At 47.0% G+C, this 14983-nt stretch overlaps 8 protein-coding genes and 1 non-coding gene across 11 annotated transcripts; 7 read left to right on the top strand and 2 right to left on the bottom strand.

Moving 5' to 3' along the window:
• Nucleotides 1-353: 353 nt before the first annotated feature.
• Nucleotides 354-1554, top strand: FOIG_10078 (uncharacterized protein; the record flags this gene model as incomplete). The annotated part of the gene is made up of 4 exons (XM_031210369.1): nt 354-413; nt 477-872; nt 927-1200; nt 1250-1554. 4 exons carry the CDS (start codon nt 354-356, stop codon nt 1552-1554), a joined length of 1035 nt encoding a protein of 344 aa, XP_031059847.1.
• A 418-nt stretch (nt 1555-1972) lies between these two features.
• On the top strand, nt 1973-3004 carry FOIG_10077 (uncharacterized protein; the record flags this gene model as incomplete). Its single annotated transcript, XM_031210368.1, has 2 exons — nt 1973-2252; nt 2301-3004. 2 exons carry the CDS (start codon nt 1973-1975, stop codon nt 3002-3004), a joined length of 984 nt encoding a protein of 327 aa, XP_031059846.1.
• A 708-nt stretch (nt 3005-3712) lies between these two features.
• FOIG_10076 (uncharacterized protein) lies at nt 3713-4624 on the bottom strand (the record flags this gene model as incomplete). Its single annotated transcript, XM_031210367.1, has 2 exons — nt 3713-4351; nt 4430-4624. 2 exons carry the CDS (start codon nt 4622-4624, stop codon nt 3713-3715), a joined length of 834 nt encoding a protein of 277 aa, XP_031059845.1.
• Nucleotides 4625-5062: 438 nt separating this feature from the next.
• FOIG_10075 (uncharacterized protein) lies at nt 5063-6373 on the top strand (the record flags this gene model as incomplete). The annotated part of the gene is made up of 2 exons (XM_031210366.1): nt 5063-5873; nt 5928-6373. The coding sequence occupies 2 exons, from the start codon at nt 5063-5065 to the stop codon at nt 6371-6373; spliced, it is 1257 nt and encodes a 418-aa protein (XP_031059844.1).
• Nucleotides 6374-6427: 54 nt separating this feature from the next.
• FOIG_10074 (uncharacterized protein) lies at nt 6428-8193 on the bottom strand. 3 transcript variants are annotated; one of them, XM_031210363.1, is made up of 6 exons: nt 8121-8193; nt 7943-8061; nt 7682-7879; nt 7597-7630; nt 6908-7550; nt 6513-6860 (listed from the first exon to the last, which is right to left on the bottom strand). In XM_031210363.1, exons 3-6 carry the CDS (start codon nt 7856-7858, stop codon nt 6554-6556), a joined length of 1161 nt encoding a protein of 386 aa, XP_031059841.1. In that variant the 5' UTR covers nt 7859-7879; nt 7943-8061; nt 8121-8193; the 3' UTR covers nt 6513-6553. The 3 variants fall into 3 exon arrangements, with proteins under 3 accessions (XP_031059842.1, XP_031059843.1, XP_031059841.1); XM_031210364.1 differs by lacking the exons at nt 7943-8061; nt 8121-8193 and having other exon boundaries at nt 6428-6860; nt 7682-7931; XM_031210365.1 differs by lacking the exons at nt 7943-8061; nt 8121-8193 and having other exon boundaries at nt 6428-7550; nt 7682-7931.
• Nucleotides 8194-9306: 1113 nt separating this feature from the next.
• FOIG_10073 (3-oxoacyl-[acyl-carrier protein] reductase) lies at nt 9307-10437 on the top strand. Its single transcript, XM_031210362.1, has 5 exons — nt 9307-9451; nt 9498-9731; nt 9787-10005; nt 10064-10122; nt 10172-10437. Exons 1-5 carry the CDS (start codon nt 9406-9408, stop codon nt 10397-10399), a joined length of 786 nt encoding a protein of 261 aa, XP_031059840.1. The 5' UTR covers nt 9307-9405; the 3' UTR covers nt 10400-10437.
• A 64-nt stretch (nt 10438-10501) lies between these two features.
• On the top strand, nt 10502-10591 carry FOIG_10072. The gene has a single exon. It is a non-coding gene; the product is annotated as a tRNA-Ala (tRNA).
• A 422-nt stretch (nt 10592-11013) lies between these two features.
• FOIG_10071 (uncharacterized protein) lies at nt 11014-11887 on the top strand. The gene is made up of 2 exons (XM_031210361.1): nt 11014-11437; nt 11520-11887. The coding sequence occupies exons 1-2, from the start codon at nt 11074-11076 to the stop codon at nt 11828-11830; spliced, it is 675 nt and encodes a 224-aa protein (XP_031059839.1). The 5' UTR covers nt 11014-11073; the 3' UTR covers nt 11831-11887.
• Nucleotides 11888-13134: 1247 nt separating this feature from the next.
• Nucleotides 13135-14972, top strand: FOIG_10070 (uncharacterized protein). Its single transcript, XM_031210360.1, has 6 exons — nt 13135-13231; nt 13304-13531; nt 13590-13792; nt 13845-13933; nt 13983-14147; nt 14203-14972. Exons 1-6 carry the CDS (start codon nt 13211-13213, stop codon nt 14532-14534), a joined length of 1038 nt encoding a protein of 345 aa, XP_031059838.1. The 5' UTR covers nt 13135-13210; the 3' UTR covers nt 14535-14972.
• Nucleotides 14973-14983: the final 11 nt, after the last annotated feature.

Below are 14983 nucleotides of genomic sequence, written 5' to 3'. Positions count from 1 at the left end.
GCGTATAGAGGCTGCGATCAAAGTATGAGTGTAGCGATGCAACATACGATGAAGTTGAGTTTGGAGCAACCAGGTCGCATCAACGGCTCCCCAGGTTTGTTGTTTGCGGGGGAATGTGGGCACCCGAAGCTCAATCTACCGAACGTTCCGTTGATTGGCTTCAACCGAGGGCCCTTGTTGCACCATGTTCGTTAGTTCCAGTTGTGGGCCCGGTCAAACGCGGTCTTTTCATGTCCGTTGTGATATACGCGTAGGCTCACTAGACGGTTTGCTCAAAGCTGTATTTAATTCCCCATGCGACTATCGCCCACCATAACCAATTCGAGTCTAACAGGTCCCTTAAACTATCCAATATGGCTCCTACTAGTTCGGAAATCCTCGCCAGCGCTCAACCAGATCCCGAGTTTCTTGAAGTAGGTGCCCTCCCCCACCAAAAGTCCGACGACAAGAACAGCACTAACAACGCCCACTAACAGATCCTGAAATCCACCAGTCCTCCGCCGCTTCCGGCCAATGTCGATATACCAACGCTTCGAGCTACATCGAATAAGCACAAAAATGAGGCACGAGACGCGCTAGGAGGCCCTCCTCAGAATTTGACCGAGCGAGATATCGAGATACCTGTTCGTGACGGCAGCAGTATTCTTGCCTATGTTTATTCTCCGTCAGATGTCGTCCCAGGAGATGAGCTTCCTATCTTCTTATTCTTCCATGGCGGTGGCTTTTGTCTAGGCACGCGTCATGATGATATGGAGTCCAACAGGATCTTGGCGGTCAAAGCTGGTATTATAATTGTCTGCCTTGACTACCGTCTTGCTCCGGAATATCCGTTCCCTCAGGCCATTCATGATGGGGTTGACGCTTTGCAATGGGTATGTGATTCTTTCGTGCCAGCAGTTGTTCGTCACGAGACTGACCTTGTGCAGATCGCTCAAAATCCAACACAACTTCACCCTTCCGCATCCCCTTCAGCAGGTCTCATCATCGGAGGCACCTCAGCAGGAGCAAACATCGCTAATGGTGTGGTGTATCTAAACCGCGACCTCGGATCTCCCGCCAAGGTCACTGGGCAGTTTCTCGGCGTCGGACCTCTTCTTCCTCCACCATTCGTTCCCGACAAGTACAAAGACGACTACGTCAGTCACGAGCAGAACAAACACGTGACTATACCTCCCGAAGAACTAGCTCGCGCATTCGTTGGTAAGAAAACCTACGATATTGTGCTGGAGAGAAGCTAAGACATTTACAGCCGCATACAAGCCAGATCCAAACTCGCCGATCGCAGTACCTGCTGTCCATCCATCAGGACACTCAGGAATTCCTCCGACATACTTTCAAGTCTGCGGGCTTGATGGTTTGAGGGACGAGAGTATCATTTACGAGCGGATTCTTGAGCATGATAACATCCCTACGCGACTAGATATGTATCCTGGTCTACCACATCACTTCTGGGAATTCTTCCCTCAATTGACCAAACAGATTGAAAAGAGAACAAATGATACCGTGGAGGGAATTAAATGGTTATTGCAAGGGTCGAAACTCCCAAAATTGTAATACTGATCTGCATGTTTGGAGAACAACATAGTTGTGACTCGGAATTTGTGTTTAGTTATGGCGATTTCCGTCGCAAAGATAATCTCCGGAAAGGTCGGCATTCAGAATATCCATTATTTCCCACTGACCTGTTGATTTCCACTGGTATTCATTTAAACCTTGTTGAGTCTCCATTCTGTAAGCGTTAGTCAGCGACTGTCAGTATGTGTAAGACGCTACTAGCGGCTCTCGTAAGATCCCAAAACTCATTACAATGCAATATCGGTGAAACCTCGCTCTCAATTACAAGGAGCGGCCGCTATTGCCATATATTACCGGACGACAATGTCTGCTTTGAAATATCGCTAGACCCATTCACTGCAAACCCAGCATCATCACATTCTCACGAATCATTGCAATCATTGCAATCATTGCAATCATGAAAGTGTCGAATCGACGAAAGGCACGCGACAGCGGGGATGTCGAAGCCAGGCCCAACTCAGAGCCTTCGAGTCCTCATTACCAAAGCTACAGTCAACCCTTCGCTGGAAGACTCGGTGCCAATCAGGCGTACGTTGTTGAAGGAGGAACATCGGAAGACGACCATTTACTGCATCATGCACCGGATGCCACGCCGCACATGTCTTTCTGGGAGTTGATGGACATGCGTCCGATCAAGAATCTGGATTTATGGAAAGCGGCGCTTATTGAAGGCATCGGTAACTTCACCTTTCAGCCCCGAGATATCAGTACTTAACCGGCGACAGGCACTTTGCTATTTGTGTATATCACGATATGGGTCAATATCTCGCCAGACATAGCGCCCGCTGCTCCAACACAACGTTTCGGGAGCTTTGACAATGCTGCTTTCCTCGGGCCTCTCATTGGCGGTATGACCAACCTAATCTTCATAACGCTCTTCATTACGTCTTTTGGAGCAATTTCCGGTGCTCATTTCAATCCTCTGATCACCTTCGCCACTTTCTGCGCTCGCCTTTGCTCGTTACCGCGTCTGATACTCTACGTCGCAGCTCAGATCGGCGGCGGCGCCCTGGCAGGTTTGTTGGTCAGAGCAAGCTGGGGAGGCCGAGACTTCAAAGTTGGCGGTTGCTGGCTGTTTACGGATATCGTCCCGCCAAGGGAGATATTTGTCGTCGAGCTAATGTCAGCTACCCTTCTCCTGTTTCTTGCTTTTGGCGTTGGTCTGGACCCGCGACAAGCCAAGATCATAGGCCCAGCGCTGGGACCTTTCATGGTAGGATTGAGTGTCGGGACTATGAGCTTTGCTAGCGCTTTCGCGCGATATGGATATGGCGGTGCTGGGCTAAATCCAGCGAGATGTATGGGGGCTTTCGTTGGAAGTAGCTTCCCAGATTGGCATTGGATACACTGGGTTGCTGATTGGACTGCCTGTATTATTCACGGCGTATGCTATTATTTCATTCCGCCTTGGACAGAAGTTCGTCAATGAGAGCTTCTAACATACCTTGCCGCCTGTGAAGGAATATATTTGATTAGCCAGACATGGGAAACAGCTTTTGATGAGAGCATGTCGCGTATTACACCATCGAGGTGGGGGTAGGCTGCTGAATCTGCTGTATGTATCTAATTATAGCAAGCAAAGCCTGCGGCTACTTTAAAGGTAAAGAGTAATAATAAAGAAAAGATTATATAAAATAAAATCTTCTAATACTCTTAATTATAAGCTAAGTACAAATAGCTAATTAGGTTTGATTAAGATAAGGTCTTTATTATAAAATAAAGAATTAAATAATTAATTCTATAATACTAGATATAAAGAAAAAGAGTAAAAATTATATATAACGAAAAGCATATTAAAGCTAAAGTCCTCCAGGGAATCTATCCCTTTATATCTATTATTATAGACATCTATCTGACCCCACTAACAAAGCTTAGACCTCTTACCCTGGAATGCTTGCCACAACCGTCACACTACTACCTAGTTTTAGTGTGTGTGAGCGGCACTCTTGACATTGCCAATGCTGATGCAGTTGACAAGTAGGATGTTTCCACAAGCCATTCCAGCAATCTTTATGTTTCTATCAGATATCCTTCATTGGAAGAGGTCGAGGAACGCTCTAGGATAGATCCAAGAAGTGGCATATATTATTAAATATCCTTTGGTATCCCGTATGCCCTACACGAATAAAAACCATCTTCAGTGTCGTTTGATTTGTGACCTCAGCTGCATATGATGAATCGCTTTAACCTCCCCACCATTCTTCAGCTCTTCATCTTCAATCATCTGATCAAACATCACCCGATCCGCTAACTTTGATTCAGTGGCAGCTTCATGGCTCAAAGAGTCCAGAAGAGCATGAGGTTCTGTCCAAGAAGATCCAAAGTCTACCAAACGTCCATCACGGAAGTTATCGATGCGTATGTCCATGTTATATATCCCCGCTTTGTTCATTGAGACGACCTTACCTAAAATCTTCCTCATACTCGTCGAGGTGATACCGCTTTTTGAAGACGCAACACCTTTGACGATAGCTCTGGCTCTTAGCCCCCCGATCGTGGACCTTTGATAATCGATGTCGACTGAATCCAGTCCGAGGTCAATATTACGATTCTGTAAAGCTTCCTGGTCTTTTGATTCAAGGAACAAGAATCCGTGACTGGCAACAGCCACATCTGATTTGAGAATCTTTCCATCGGTAGCTTCGCGTATCCGACCATATGCTCGGCATTCTGCGTAAAATGGATCGGTATAGTATGCAGCAGTGTCAAGAGATGTGTCTTCACCTAATAGTGGCCCCCAGAAGTACTCGGTACTCATAGGGTCAAAGAACTTGAACTATCATTTAAGCCGTTATCAGAAAAGAACACCTTCTGGGAAGGAGAGAAGTAGTAAAGGATCTTGATCGTCACATACGACTTTCACTGCGTACTCGCGACCTCGGATGAGAGCCCGGAATACATAGCCTTGGCTTGAGGTCACGTCGCCATCTCCATCAAGTCTCTCAAGCCATTGAATGCGCGATTTATGATACGGAAAGATATTGAGCTTTGGCCCGTCGCACGGTGGTAGCTTCTGAGGAAAGGATAAAACACGTCGTTTTCTCGGCATACTGGAGGAGCTAGAGGGAAGATGACGAGGTGTTTGTGATAAATATGGGCATACCATTAGCTCTCGACCTCTGGCATCCTTATACCCAGCGGTCATCATCCGTATGCGCGTCGGGCCGCTTTTAGCGATAATCAGGTTTTCTTGCAGCATTGCAGCATCTGTGGAGGGGTCGCGTGGTCTGTGAATGGCTAACGTGGGTGGCAATGCTGCAGAGATATCACCAACATCAATATGCAGACTTCAGCTCCGAGGTGGGGGAATGAACAAGATGGAATGAACTGAAATTTCCACAGCCTGATCTGGCCGTCTGGACACTTTAAAAGCGTGGAATATGCCCATCAATGAGAATGAACAGACTCTGTTCAAGCATGGTGCATTACGGCATTCCAGCTGTGCCACGTATAGCAATCACATCATCCCTGCTTGTCTCACATCAAGATGGCCCTGTCGTCCCCTGCGACGTCCATACTTGAGCTACTTACGCACCCAAATCCATCCGTCAGCCATCAAATACCTAAGAGCAAGACAAACTCTCGAAGTCCCCACTATCACTGGCCTAGACAAATAAAGAGATGGGAAGAACTCGAAGATGTTAATATTTTAAAAAATGTCTTTGGTGGAGTTTTGCTGAAAGAGGCATGTCGCAGAGGCCGAACTCTTGACCCATACCCCAGAGTTCACTCACAGGCTGACTGCGTCATACGTAATGAGGATGATACCAGAGATCTAATCAACAAGTGGAACAAATCGATTGTTACTGCCGCCCTTGATCCCATTCAGGATCTTTTCCATCCAGTCATCTGGCGCAAAGGGGATCCCCCATCAGGCAAAGAGGCATTTCTCCCTCCTCCCCAAGAGCACGGAAAGCAGCGCCATCAGCCAGTACGCAAACAGTCTTCGAAGACGACACATACAAGATTACAATCATTGTCAAGATTGAAACCAGATTCTGGGTCTATTGCACCGATCCCGATCTTATCTAAAGCTGGGAATACAACCATCTCTACTTGTCAGGAGAGATTTCCAAAAGAGTACAAGATCTCCACAAAATGGAAGAGTGAACGTATTTTCAAAGGCGGACTTCTCGATGATTCTGGGAGCTTCATTAAAGGAAAGACATCTGATAATTCTGCTTGGCCTATTAGACAGGCCTACACTTATTGCATTCAGCATATGTGCCGATATGGATGTATCTTGACTGCTGAGGAAGCTTTCATATTTCGCATCATGCCGCGAGAGGACAAATCCAGTGAGTCTTCTTCTAATCACAGCTGTTCAATCTTTCATAGGCTGACGAGGCTAGACAACAATTCACAAAACATTAACTTGCTAAGAAACGAGCTCATCAATAATGGGCTTATGGAATATGTCTCCATTCCCTGGGGAAACTACAGTCAAGGTCAGAGACGATCCCTCGACGTCTGGACCGTTAACCTAGCACTTTGGTTTATGCACATCCTAGCGGGAAATAATTTTGAGGTTGAGTGGAGTTATGCTGATCTGACAGCTGAGACCTTGGTCGCTGCTCAGCCGGTGGACGCTGATGATCAGCCAAAAGCAATTTCTTCTAGTACGGCGCACTCCGATAATGATGGACAGCATGTAGGGGGAGAAGATGAAAACGGATCAGTTACTTCGGAAGAGACTGAAATCTTGTACTCGTCTACTACAAAGCGAAAGCGGGACTCAGACGATGACAGCGACTTTGAGGGCATTCATCTTTCATTTAACAAGCGTCAATTCGTATAGTTGAGGCACAGGGCTCACTAGAGGTGAGTTTCTGGTACACATGTAAGGACACAGAACATGTACTCAATAAGGCTGAACATACAAACACTATCACTATCACTAGTAGGACGATTCACTATCTCTCAACACGCTCTAGTAGAACTCCACAAACTCCTTCTTACTTATTTCCTTCATGTTGGTTCATTTGTCGTTGATTTCCACCAGGATCTTGACTTGGTTATCCTTGTCCGTTATCAACGCATTGATACCATCCTCGACAATATTCTCCATCTTGATCTTTCTGGTGATCATCTGGCTAGGCTTAATTGCACCAGAAGCGAGGTTATCGATGACCGCTTGGAAGTCTTCCCGTTGGTACCCCAAGACAGATTTGTAGGCACTCTCCTTGAAGGTCAGCCAATTAGGGTTGAAAGGTATCTCCTTCTCCCAGATTGCGATGTTTACTACAGTGCCTCTTGTTCTGACGACTTCACAAGCACCCTTGACACTATTCACTGTCAGTATCTTCACAGAGTCTGGTGAAAGAAAACTCACCTCGCTGGTACACCGGCGCAATCGAAAACAACATCAGCACCCAAACCACCAGTCAAGCCAAGAACGATCTCGTTGAGGTCCACTTTGATCGGGTTCACAACCTTGGTGGCACCAAACTGCCTCGCAAACTCCTGTCTCGAGGCGGCAACTTCGGAAACAATAATCTCACTAACGCCCTTGGCCTTCAAGCACAAAATCATCGCCAGACCGATCGGCCCACCGCCCAAAATTGCAACCTTGGACTTCTCGTTGATTTCCGGCGCCGCAGACATAGCATGCCACGCTACAGAAAGCGGCTCGACAAGTGCTCCGATCTCGAGGGGCAGGTCTTTTGGAAGCGCAAAGACGTGCGTCGCGTTCACACAGACTGACTCGGAAAGACCGCCGCCACCGCCAGAGAGGCCGAGGAATCCACCGGTATGGCAGACGTTCTCGGCGCTGGTGTGGCATGCAGCGCAGTGGCCGCAGAAGAGGGTTGGCTGAACTGCGCAGGGCTGACCTACTTCGAAGCCGGTTACGCCAGGGCCAACTTCGGAGATGATTCCTGAGAATTCATGGCCAAGTGTTACAGGAATACTTTCTGATGTGAGAGGGTGAGGCTTGGTTGGGCAAAAGTTTGGTCCTCCAAGATATTCGTGCAGATCTGGTACCTGTTAGCATTTGGCTGGGCTTCAGACTGCTCTCCTTGCCTGTGCCGCAGATTCCAACAAATTTAGGAGCAACCTGTTTCTATTAGCATCTATATCTGAGTGTGTCTTAGTGAGAGGTACTGGCCTTGACTTGTCCGGGCTGCACTAGAGGCTCAGGGACCTGCTCGACACGAATGTCCTTGATACCGTAATACCTCGCAGCTCTCATCGTAGCGTAGAAAGACCGATTGATGTTCCTGGATACAGGCCCACGGAATCGTTGGTTAAAAAGTTTTGTCAATGAAGTTACTGGTAGTTTCATAATCTCTAAATTTCTCTTTTCCTTTCGTCAAGAGACGGCGATCAGCAGCCTCTTTATATAACTCCCAGGTTTAAGTTCACGTACGATCAAGTCAGTTCACTGCCCCACCATCCGACATGGGGGATCCGCATCACGAGTTCCGCAATGCAGCCGCAAGTTCAAATCTCACTTTTCATGCATCAAAATACATCGTTTCAATTCGTCTTCTTTCCTTAATGTAACGGCTTTGAGACTTCAAATGTGGGGGAATGGATGATCTTACTTGTTTTGGCCTCCTTTGGACCTTTCCCCGGATTCAAGAGAGACAGGAAATGGCTAGCGGGGTCTGGAGCCGATCGTGCGCTATGTCGGAGCCGATCGAAGTGAGTCGGGCGTAGAAGAAGGAAGACGGCAGTTTGTGGATGCGAATCAGGTGGGAATGCCATGCTTCTAATTCGCTCTCTTCAGATGATGGACTTGTCAAGATGGCTTGGCACAATGTTTGTCTCACAATCCTTTGGGCGCCCTATTGTTTGCGCACTAATTCGCTACGCGTCGCGTTAATTGACAGGTAAAGCTCCATCTTAACGAGGTACACGCCGCGTATCCCAAGGAGACTCCTAAGATTCTAGGTATGTACAGCCATAAAATTAGGCACGATTCTCGAAATTGAATTCCGTGATAAAGCCGATCTCGCAGGCGAAAATGGGGATATGGCTCGTTTCCGCCTCACTGCGTCTTGGCTACGGTGGAGTCTCCTGTCAAAATGAATGTGCAGTGGTGTGACACGGGACCCGTCAATATCTCTTTACCGAGCTGTCAGATAACGGTCTTTGATAAGCGATTGACATCAGGACATGATCTTTAGATGAGGCTGATCTTGTCGCTCGCCTGAGCATCCCTGGGTTTTCTTGAACATGAACTGAGAAGCAAGTCTGAGTGTCAGACGAGACTGCAAAACGACATAATGTTGCTACCATTCGTTGATGGACTCTCTTGTAGAATTGAGTTTTACACAAGAATTATAAGCATAAAAGTTATCTATATAAGAGTAGTTAATTGAGGTCTCATTTAAAACCAACAGGCAGTGCACCGTTAAGTTATTTGTGAAAGTTCTTAGTCAGCGTGACATATTTTTCCTTCCGATCACTTATCTTTCCAGCCAACGTCCAACCCATCTAGTCAATACAACTATTTCGAGATTCAGACTTCAGAGAATAATACGTGAGAAGCCCATCGAGTTGACAGATTCTGGTGATTGATGTAAAGCGTGTTGAAACCGAACATGCTCATGACAATGCCCCTACCCTGCACTGGGGCGATTGATGGAGGGTCTTGGAGGGCGACTCCAACTCACCCCACAGGTTGGAGTAACTCCACTCGAGAGATAAGATAACATCGATAACGATAACGTTGGAGCTTAGCGTCAGCGGCATCACAGCACGTACGTTACTCTGTAACTATGAGATAAGAACTACGCCGGTATCACCACGTTCAGAGTCCCCCCAAGTCCAATCTAGAGCTTTTCTAACCTGCTATTAACGTACTCTCACAGTTGACTAACAAATATGTCGATCTTCAACGGCGTTGCACTCGTGACTGGGGCTGCCTCGGGTAAGGACCCTGTAACCTTTGTCGTATTCAGCTAACTCGTTGTAAGGTATCGGACGCGAGACAGCTTTATCCTTTGCACGAGAAGGATGTAAGAAAATTGTTATAGTTGACCGTGATGCAAAAAAGCTCGACGACACAGAATTGGCCATTAAAGAGACCTTCCGGGATGTCCAGGTCCTCGCTGTACCAACAGATATCTCCAAAGAGGAAGACATTGAGAACCTATATAGTGAAACTATCAAAGCATTCGGCAGAGTAGACTATGTTGTCAATGGTGCTGGTAAGAGTTGTGTTGATATTGAAGAGTGGCTTGTCAACGACTGATCGTATCATAGGCGTGTTGAGCAACAACAAGAGGTCTCATGAGTCTTCCGTTGAGGAATTCGATATGATCAATAATGTCAACTACCGCGGATGTTGGCTATCCTCTCGCGCTGCTATTAAATGTATGCTCAAGCAAGACCCTCTCCCTACGCATGATGGAAGACCTGGTGTTCGAGGAAGCATTGTCAATATCGCCTCACAATTGGGAGTGGTTGGTCGGCCAGCAGCACGTAAGTGAGAATATATAAGCTCATGTCGGAGTTTTGTGCTAATACTTGTCAATGATAGCGGCCTACTGCGGTAGTAAAGCAGCCGTAATTAGCATGACAAGATGCGATGCTATTGATGTATGTTCCTCGCCGTCATAATATTTGGTAAAGTTACTGACTTGTGTAGTACTCCAAAGATCTGATTCGTGTCAACGCCGTTTGTCCTGGTCTCATTGACACAGCGATGACCCGACCTCAAGCTGATGTCTTGAGTCCCGCAATCAACATCGCTCCGATGGGACGAATGGGTAGCCCGCAGGAAGTGGCTGATTGCATATTGTTTCTTGCCAGTAGTAAGGCTAGCTTTGTACAGGGATCTGCGATGATGGTTGATGGTGGATATGTCATTAATTAGTTGTAGCTGTCGCTGTAATAGAATTCTCTTTCAATGAACTGTTCGAGGTTCAATTATATTCTCCAACAACGAAGCAATCCCTCAACCAATCAGAAATCGTTCGGGCGAATGGTTTAGTGGTATAATACTCCCTTAGCATGATTCATCAGAATAATCTGGGAGTGGTCCAGGGTTCGATTCCCTGTTCGTCCAACTTCAGTGGTTAGATTCCACTTGTACCATCTTTTTGTCCTTTGTCGCTCTGGTCCGACCAGCTTTTTGGGGCAATTCATGTTAGCTTTGGCAATGTCTTTGAGTCCCTGGGCATTTCATGAAGTAATGGTTTGCAGACCGAAAGTAGATACCTTATGTATTGGCCTCCAACTCCATTTTGGTCGTAGCGACCCCATTCATCTCCACTACCTATGTCATGATGTTGCAGTCCACCAATCATCGCTACCAATTCTTCGTCGGCGTTGACGAGATGGGTCGGGATAGCACCAGTGAAACCTCATAACGTAGTTTGAGACGTGATTTCAAATCATCTCCACCAGCAGTAGCTTCTAGACTTCGTGCTCCCTTCAACAAGTAAATAAGTTTGTACCCAGCACCCTGGCAATCAGCAGCCATATCAACGAATCGCTCTATGTAAGAAAGTTACAGGGTCTCAAATCTCAGAACATCCAATATTCAACATGTCTTCTATCAAGCCCCTCATCCTACACGCCCATACCACCGGCCCCAACCCTTTCAAGGTGGCCATCCTCCTTGAGGCTCTCAACATCCCATACGCCGTCAAGCTCTGGCAGTTTGGAGATGCACCCAATGGTGTCAAGGGTGAACGCTTCCTCAAGATCAACCCCAATGGCCGCGTTCCAGCTTTGGAAGATCCCAATACGAATGTAACCAGCTGGGAATCTCTTGCATGCATGAACTACATCCTCCGCGTCTATGATACCGAGAACAAGTTTGGTGCACGACAGGAAGCTGGTGAACAAGGACGAGCTGATGTCGACGCGTGGACCAGCTTCCTTGTTAGCACTCTTGGGCCATTCTTAGGTAAGCTAACTTTCCAAGAACCCTCGCTACTATCTCTCTACGAGATATATCTAGGCAACACGTCGAAACTAACAACTAGTAGGTCAGTGTAATTGGTTTCGTCATTATAACAACGTCAAGAATGAGAATGCATATGAGAGATATCAAGCCCAGGCCTATCGATGCTTTGGAGTTTTGGAGGAGCAGCTGAAGAAACACGGTGGAGACTGGGTCTTGGCCGGGGATAGGCCGAATGTCGTTGACTTTCACTTTGAGCCTTGGATGAGACAGTATGAGTATGCTGGTTTGAGTTTGAATGATTATCCAAAGGTGAAGGCGTGGTTGGATCGTGTCCAGGCGTTGCCTGAGGTGAAGCGAGCGTATGAGAAGATCAAGGCTGGGGAGGAGGTTTAAACACAACAAGTGTAAAGCGAGATACTTAGATTTGTCGAAATACAACCCAATTGTTACGATCTCACGGAAAAATGCCACCACAGATTGTCGACTGTGACGATATCATTGACGGGGTCATCATGCGTAGCGCATATCTTGGCGATTGCTTTATAGTGACGGACTTGGAAAGCAAGAGTGCATAGTTGACAGCTTTGGAGGGGCTGGAAGCAGAAAGTTTGGTCTATACAAGTTTGAAAGAGTGGAGGTATAACCATCACTTGTTCTCTTGTGACGACCGCGTATATGGATTCATCATCACCGTCCTCCAGATTTAACGAAGTTGTCACGAGCGAGCGATAGAAACTTTCAGCCACATGTCTCAGCCGCAAATTGCCCTTCTGATAGACACTTTCAATTAGCAAAGCCGCGGAATTGGCCCTCCTGATGTCGACCTAAGACATTTATGGCATTGAGTCATTTCTCAGGAGCTTTTGCCCCTGGCGCTATAAAAATTTTGGTAGCGCAAGTTTATGGTTGCATGTGCGTCCGTCAGCCACTGGAACCTGTTGCCTATCTCAGAAGGTGGTTGGTTGGTGCTTCTAGCTGAAAAGAGATGATGGCTTGCGAGATAGGGGGACACGGAGCTTATCAAGCGCATCCTAACCACATTGAGATTACGGCGTGCTTGAATTGATTGCCTCCTTCGCCTGTACGTCCACACACAATCCAAGCCACGTCCGGATTTGCAGAGGAGGTACAGTAGGCATGTATGCGCTGATCAATGCCGTGTCGTACTGCTGTTCCAGCCAGTTATGCACAGCAGTTCAAGCGCGCCACACTTGCAGTTCTTCTCACCACAAATCGCACATGCTGTTTCAAGAATCCATGTTCATCTTCCTGGCATTGGCGCCAAGTCGATCCGTCAGGATCAGCAAGCGGGCCGAAATCTACGGTCCCACTCGGATTTGACGTTTTGGTATGCAATGGCTATCGATACGTTGTACATCTTACGGACAGACTCCTTTCAAGGCTCTTGTCAAAGCTATAGGTACCAATTACCAGATTTATCTTCTGTTGCGGTACAATACTTTGACAGGTATGCAGCCGAGGTCTATTTCAGAGGAGGGACTTGTCGAATGCTGTTATCGGATCACTCCGAGCAAGCATGTGCCACGCCATCAAAGCGCTCAGACATGTACAACCCCATCGAGAATAGTGCCGAGTTCTAGCTAAGCCAAGCTTTAAACTCTAAAGTCTAGTGGTTGGTTTCAGTGAAAAGTTAAAAGCTAAATGTGCTGCCGTCCGCCAGCGGAATTTTCCTTCTTCATTTACCCATGTCCCCTTCCTGTCGCATCTCTGTTCGGCGGTAGAACCGAGGCTGTGGCCGCCAGCCAAGCATCAATGAATATCAATACTTCTATTGTAGGTTTGTCGAACACATACTACTCAGATTACTTAGGTTAACATTCCTTGGTACTAACTGAACTTGCGTAGGCTATACAAGCAGTACTGCTTGTTTTGGCATTAGCTGTCCTTGTTCTACGAACCTGGGCGCATTACCTCCTTAAGCAGAACTTACTCAACCTGTCCGATATCTTTGCATGGCTAGGATGGGTCTTCAGCTTAGGATGGTTCATCTGCTCAACACTCGCGCTCCAAATCCTCATCGATAACCCCGCGGTCGGAGCAGAACTCGTAGTTAACTCGGTTGAGTACTTGAAAGTATGACGACACAGCGACTGTGAATGGGAAATCATGATGCTGATAAACTTTCTTATAGACTGTACTGGTAGCTGAGTACTTCTTTGATACTGGGATTTACTTTCCCAAGATATCCATTGTTCTCTTCTACTGGACTTTAATTCCCAGGGTTCTGGAAACCTTGAGAAGAGCATTACTCGGAATCTCGATTTATCTCGGTTGCGCTCTGCTTGCATCGGTTCTTACGAACACTCTCATATGCCTGCCATTCTCCGATAATTGGTTAGTCCAATTGTAGTCTTGCCAAAGCTCATGAACTGACTGGCATCATCAGGTCTATCGAGAATCAGCTAAAGTCAGCGTGGAACTCATATCCTTCCTTCTGTATCCAGTGGGCTCTCAACTTTTCGACGGATTTGCTAAGTATGTTTCGAATGCCTCGTTTACTTTTACGTTTCTAATATGGGCTCAGTATTTATCTATCCATTCTTCCTGCTGAAGCACTTGAGATTGCGAAAAGAACAAAAGATTGGTCTCATTGGCGTCTTTTCCTTGGGAACCATCACATTGATAGTCAGCCTTTCCCGGTTCATCGCGTACAATGTGACCGATTTTGAGCTCGAAGACGAAGCCGGCAGTACGTTCTGACACCAAAGCCCTCTTTCACATGCACAAGCTGACCTAGTGCATAGATACCTTATCTCTCGCCGAAATGAGTACCGCCGTTATAGTCGTTTGTCTCCCGGGCCTTCGAACATTCATCGTACGGTCGAAAAAGTCTACAAATCGCTCGTCTTCACACCAGCTCAGCGGCTACGGCAACCACACACGGATCGGAGTAGGACAAACATCCAAGACAGGCACACATAAAGGACAAGCCCCGCCATCGTCGTATGCGAAATGGGGCGTTAGAGATGACGAGATCGAGTTGGTAACTCATATACGCGTTTCCCACGAACTGGCGAATCCAGACGCTTGCAGCGCGAGCGAACAAAGCGCAACGAGTCGGAATTTGGGATTGTGATCTTCACAATAGAGTTTGGCGTTGGAGGAACTAGATACATGATTTATGAAATAAGAGGTATTGGGATTCAACAGCATAAATGCACGTGCTATCACACTGGAGGCTTCACAAACGATAGCAATTACATATTGGATAAACGAACAGAGTATGATATCATTTGGCATCTCTTTGAGAGACCGCGAAGCCTGAAAGTTCCATATTAGACGGAAGATAGGCTCCAATGGTTAGCTCAGAAGTCAGGCCCCTACCGAGAATAATACTCTACTGACTAATATAAAGAACCTGCCGCCCCTACACCAAGACTACCGAATGCATCTGGGGCCTAACGAACATTAGATCAGACCATCTCCAGCGGCTTGTCCCCTGCCCTCCAGTCATCCTGTGTATTGCCACGCTTGGTGCGATAGGCGGATTGCCCAAAGGGCACCTGTAATCACCGTTTGCTCTAT

Source organism: Fusarium odoratissimum (genome assembly GCF_000260195.1).
Source record: "Fusarium odoratissimum NRRL 54006 unplaced genomic scaffold supercont1.17, whole genome shotgun sequence".
Classification (NCBI taxonomy): Eukaryota; Fungi; Ascomycota; class Sordariomycetes; order Hypocreales; family Nectriaceae; genus Fusarium; species Fusarium odoratissimum.
The sequence above is the reverse complement of the archived record's forward strand: the minus strand, read 5'-3'. Positions and strand labels throughout refer to the sequence as shown.

Coding starts and splice junctions, on each gene's coding strand:
- FOIG_10074 (XM_031210363.1), bottom strand. CDS start 7,858: ATGAAACTACCAGTAACTTCATTGACAAAACTTTTTAACCAACGATTC. Junction 7,631..7,681: donor TGCAGCCCGGACAAGTCAAG/GCCAGTACCTCT, acceptor TAATAGAAACAG/GTTGCTCCTAAATTTGTTGG. Junction 7,551..7,596: donor TGTTGGAATCTGCGGCACAG/GCAAGGAGAGCA, acceptor AACAGGTACCAG/ATCTGCACGAATATCTTGGA.
- FOIG_10073 (XM_031210362.1), top strand. CDS start 9,406: ATGTCGATCTTCAACGGCGTTGCACTCGTGACTGGGGCTGCCTCGG. Junction 9,732..9,786: donor CTATGTTGTCAATGGTGCTG/GTAAGAGTTGTG, acceptor ATCGTATCATAG/GCGTGTTGAGCAACAACAAG. Junction 10,006..10,063: donor GGTTGGTCGGCCAGCAGCAC/GTAAGTGAGAAT, acceptor TGTCAATGATAG/CGGCCTACTGCGGTAGTAAA.
- FOIG_10071 (XM_031210361.1), top strand. CDS start 11,074: ATGTCTTCTATCAAGCCCCTCATCCTACACGCCCATACCACCGGCCCC. Junction 11,438..11,519: donor CACTCTTGGGCCATTCTTAG/GTAAGCTAACTT, acceptor AACAACTAGTAG/GTCAGTGTAATTGGTTTCGT.
- FOIG_10070 (XM_031210360.1), top strand. CDS start 13,211: ATGAATATCAATACTTCTATT. Junction 13,793..13,844: donor CTGCCATTCTCCGATAATTG/GTTAGTCCAATT, acceptor TGGCATCATCAG/GTCTATCGAGAATCAGCTAA. Junction 13,934..13,982: donor CTTTTCGACGGATTTGCTAA/GTATGTTTCGAA, acceptor ATATGGGCTCAG/TATTTATCTATCCATTCTTC.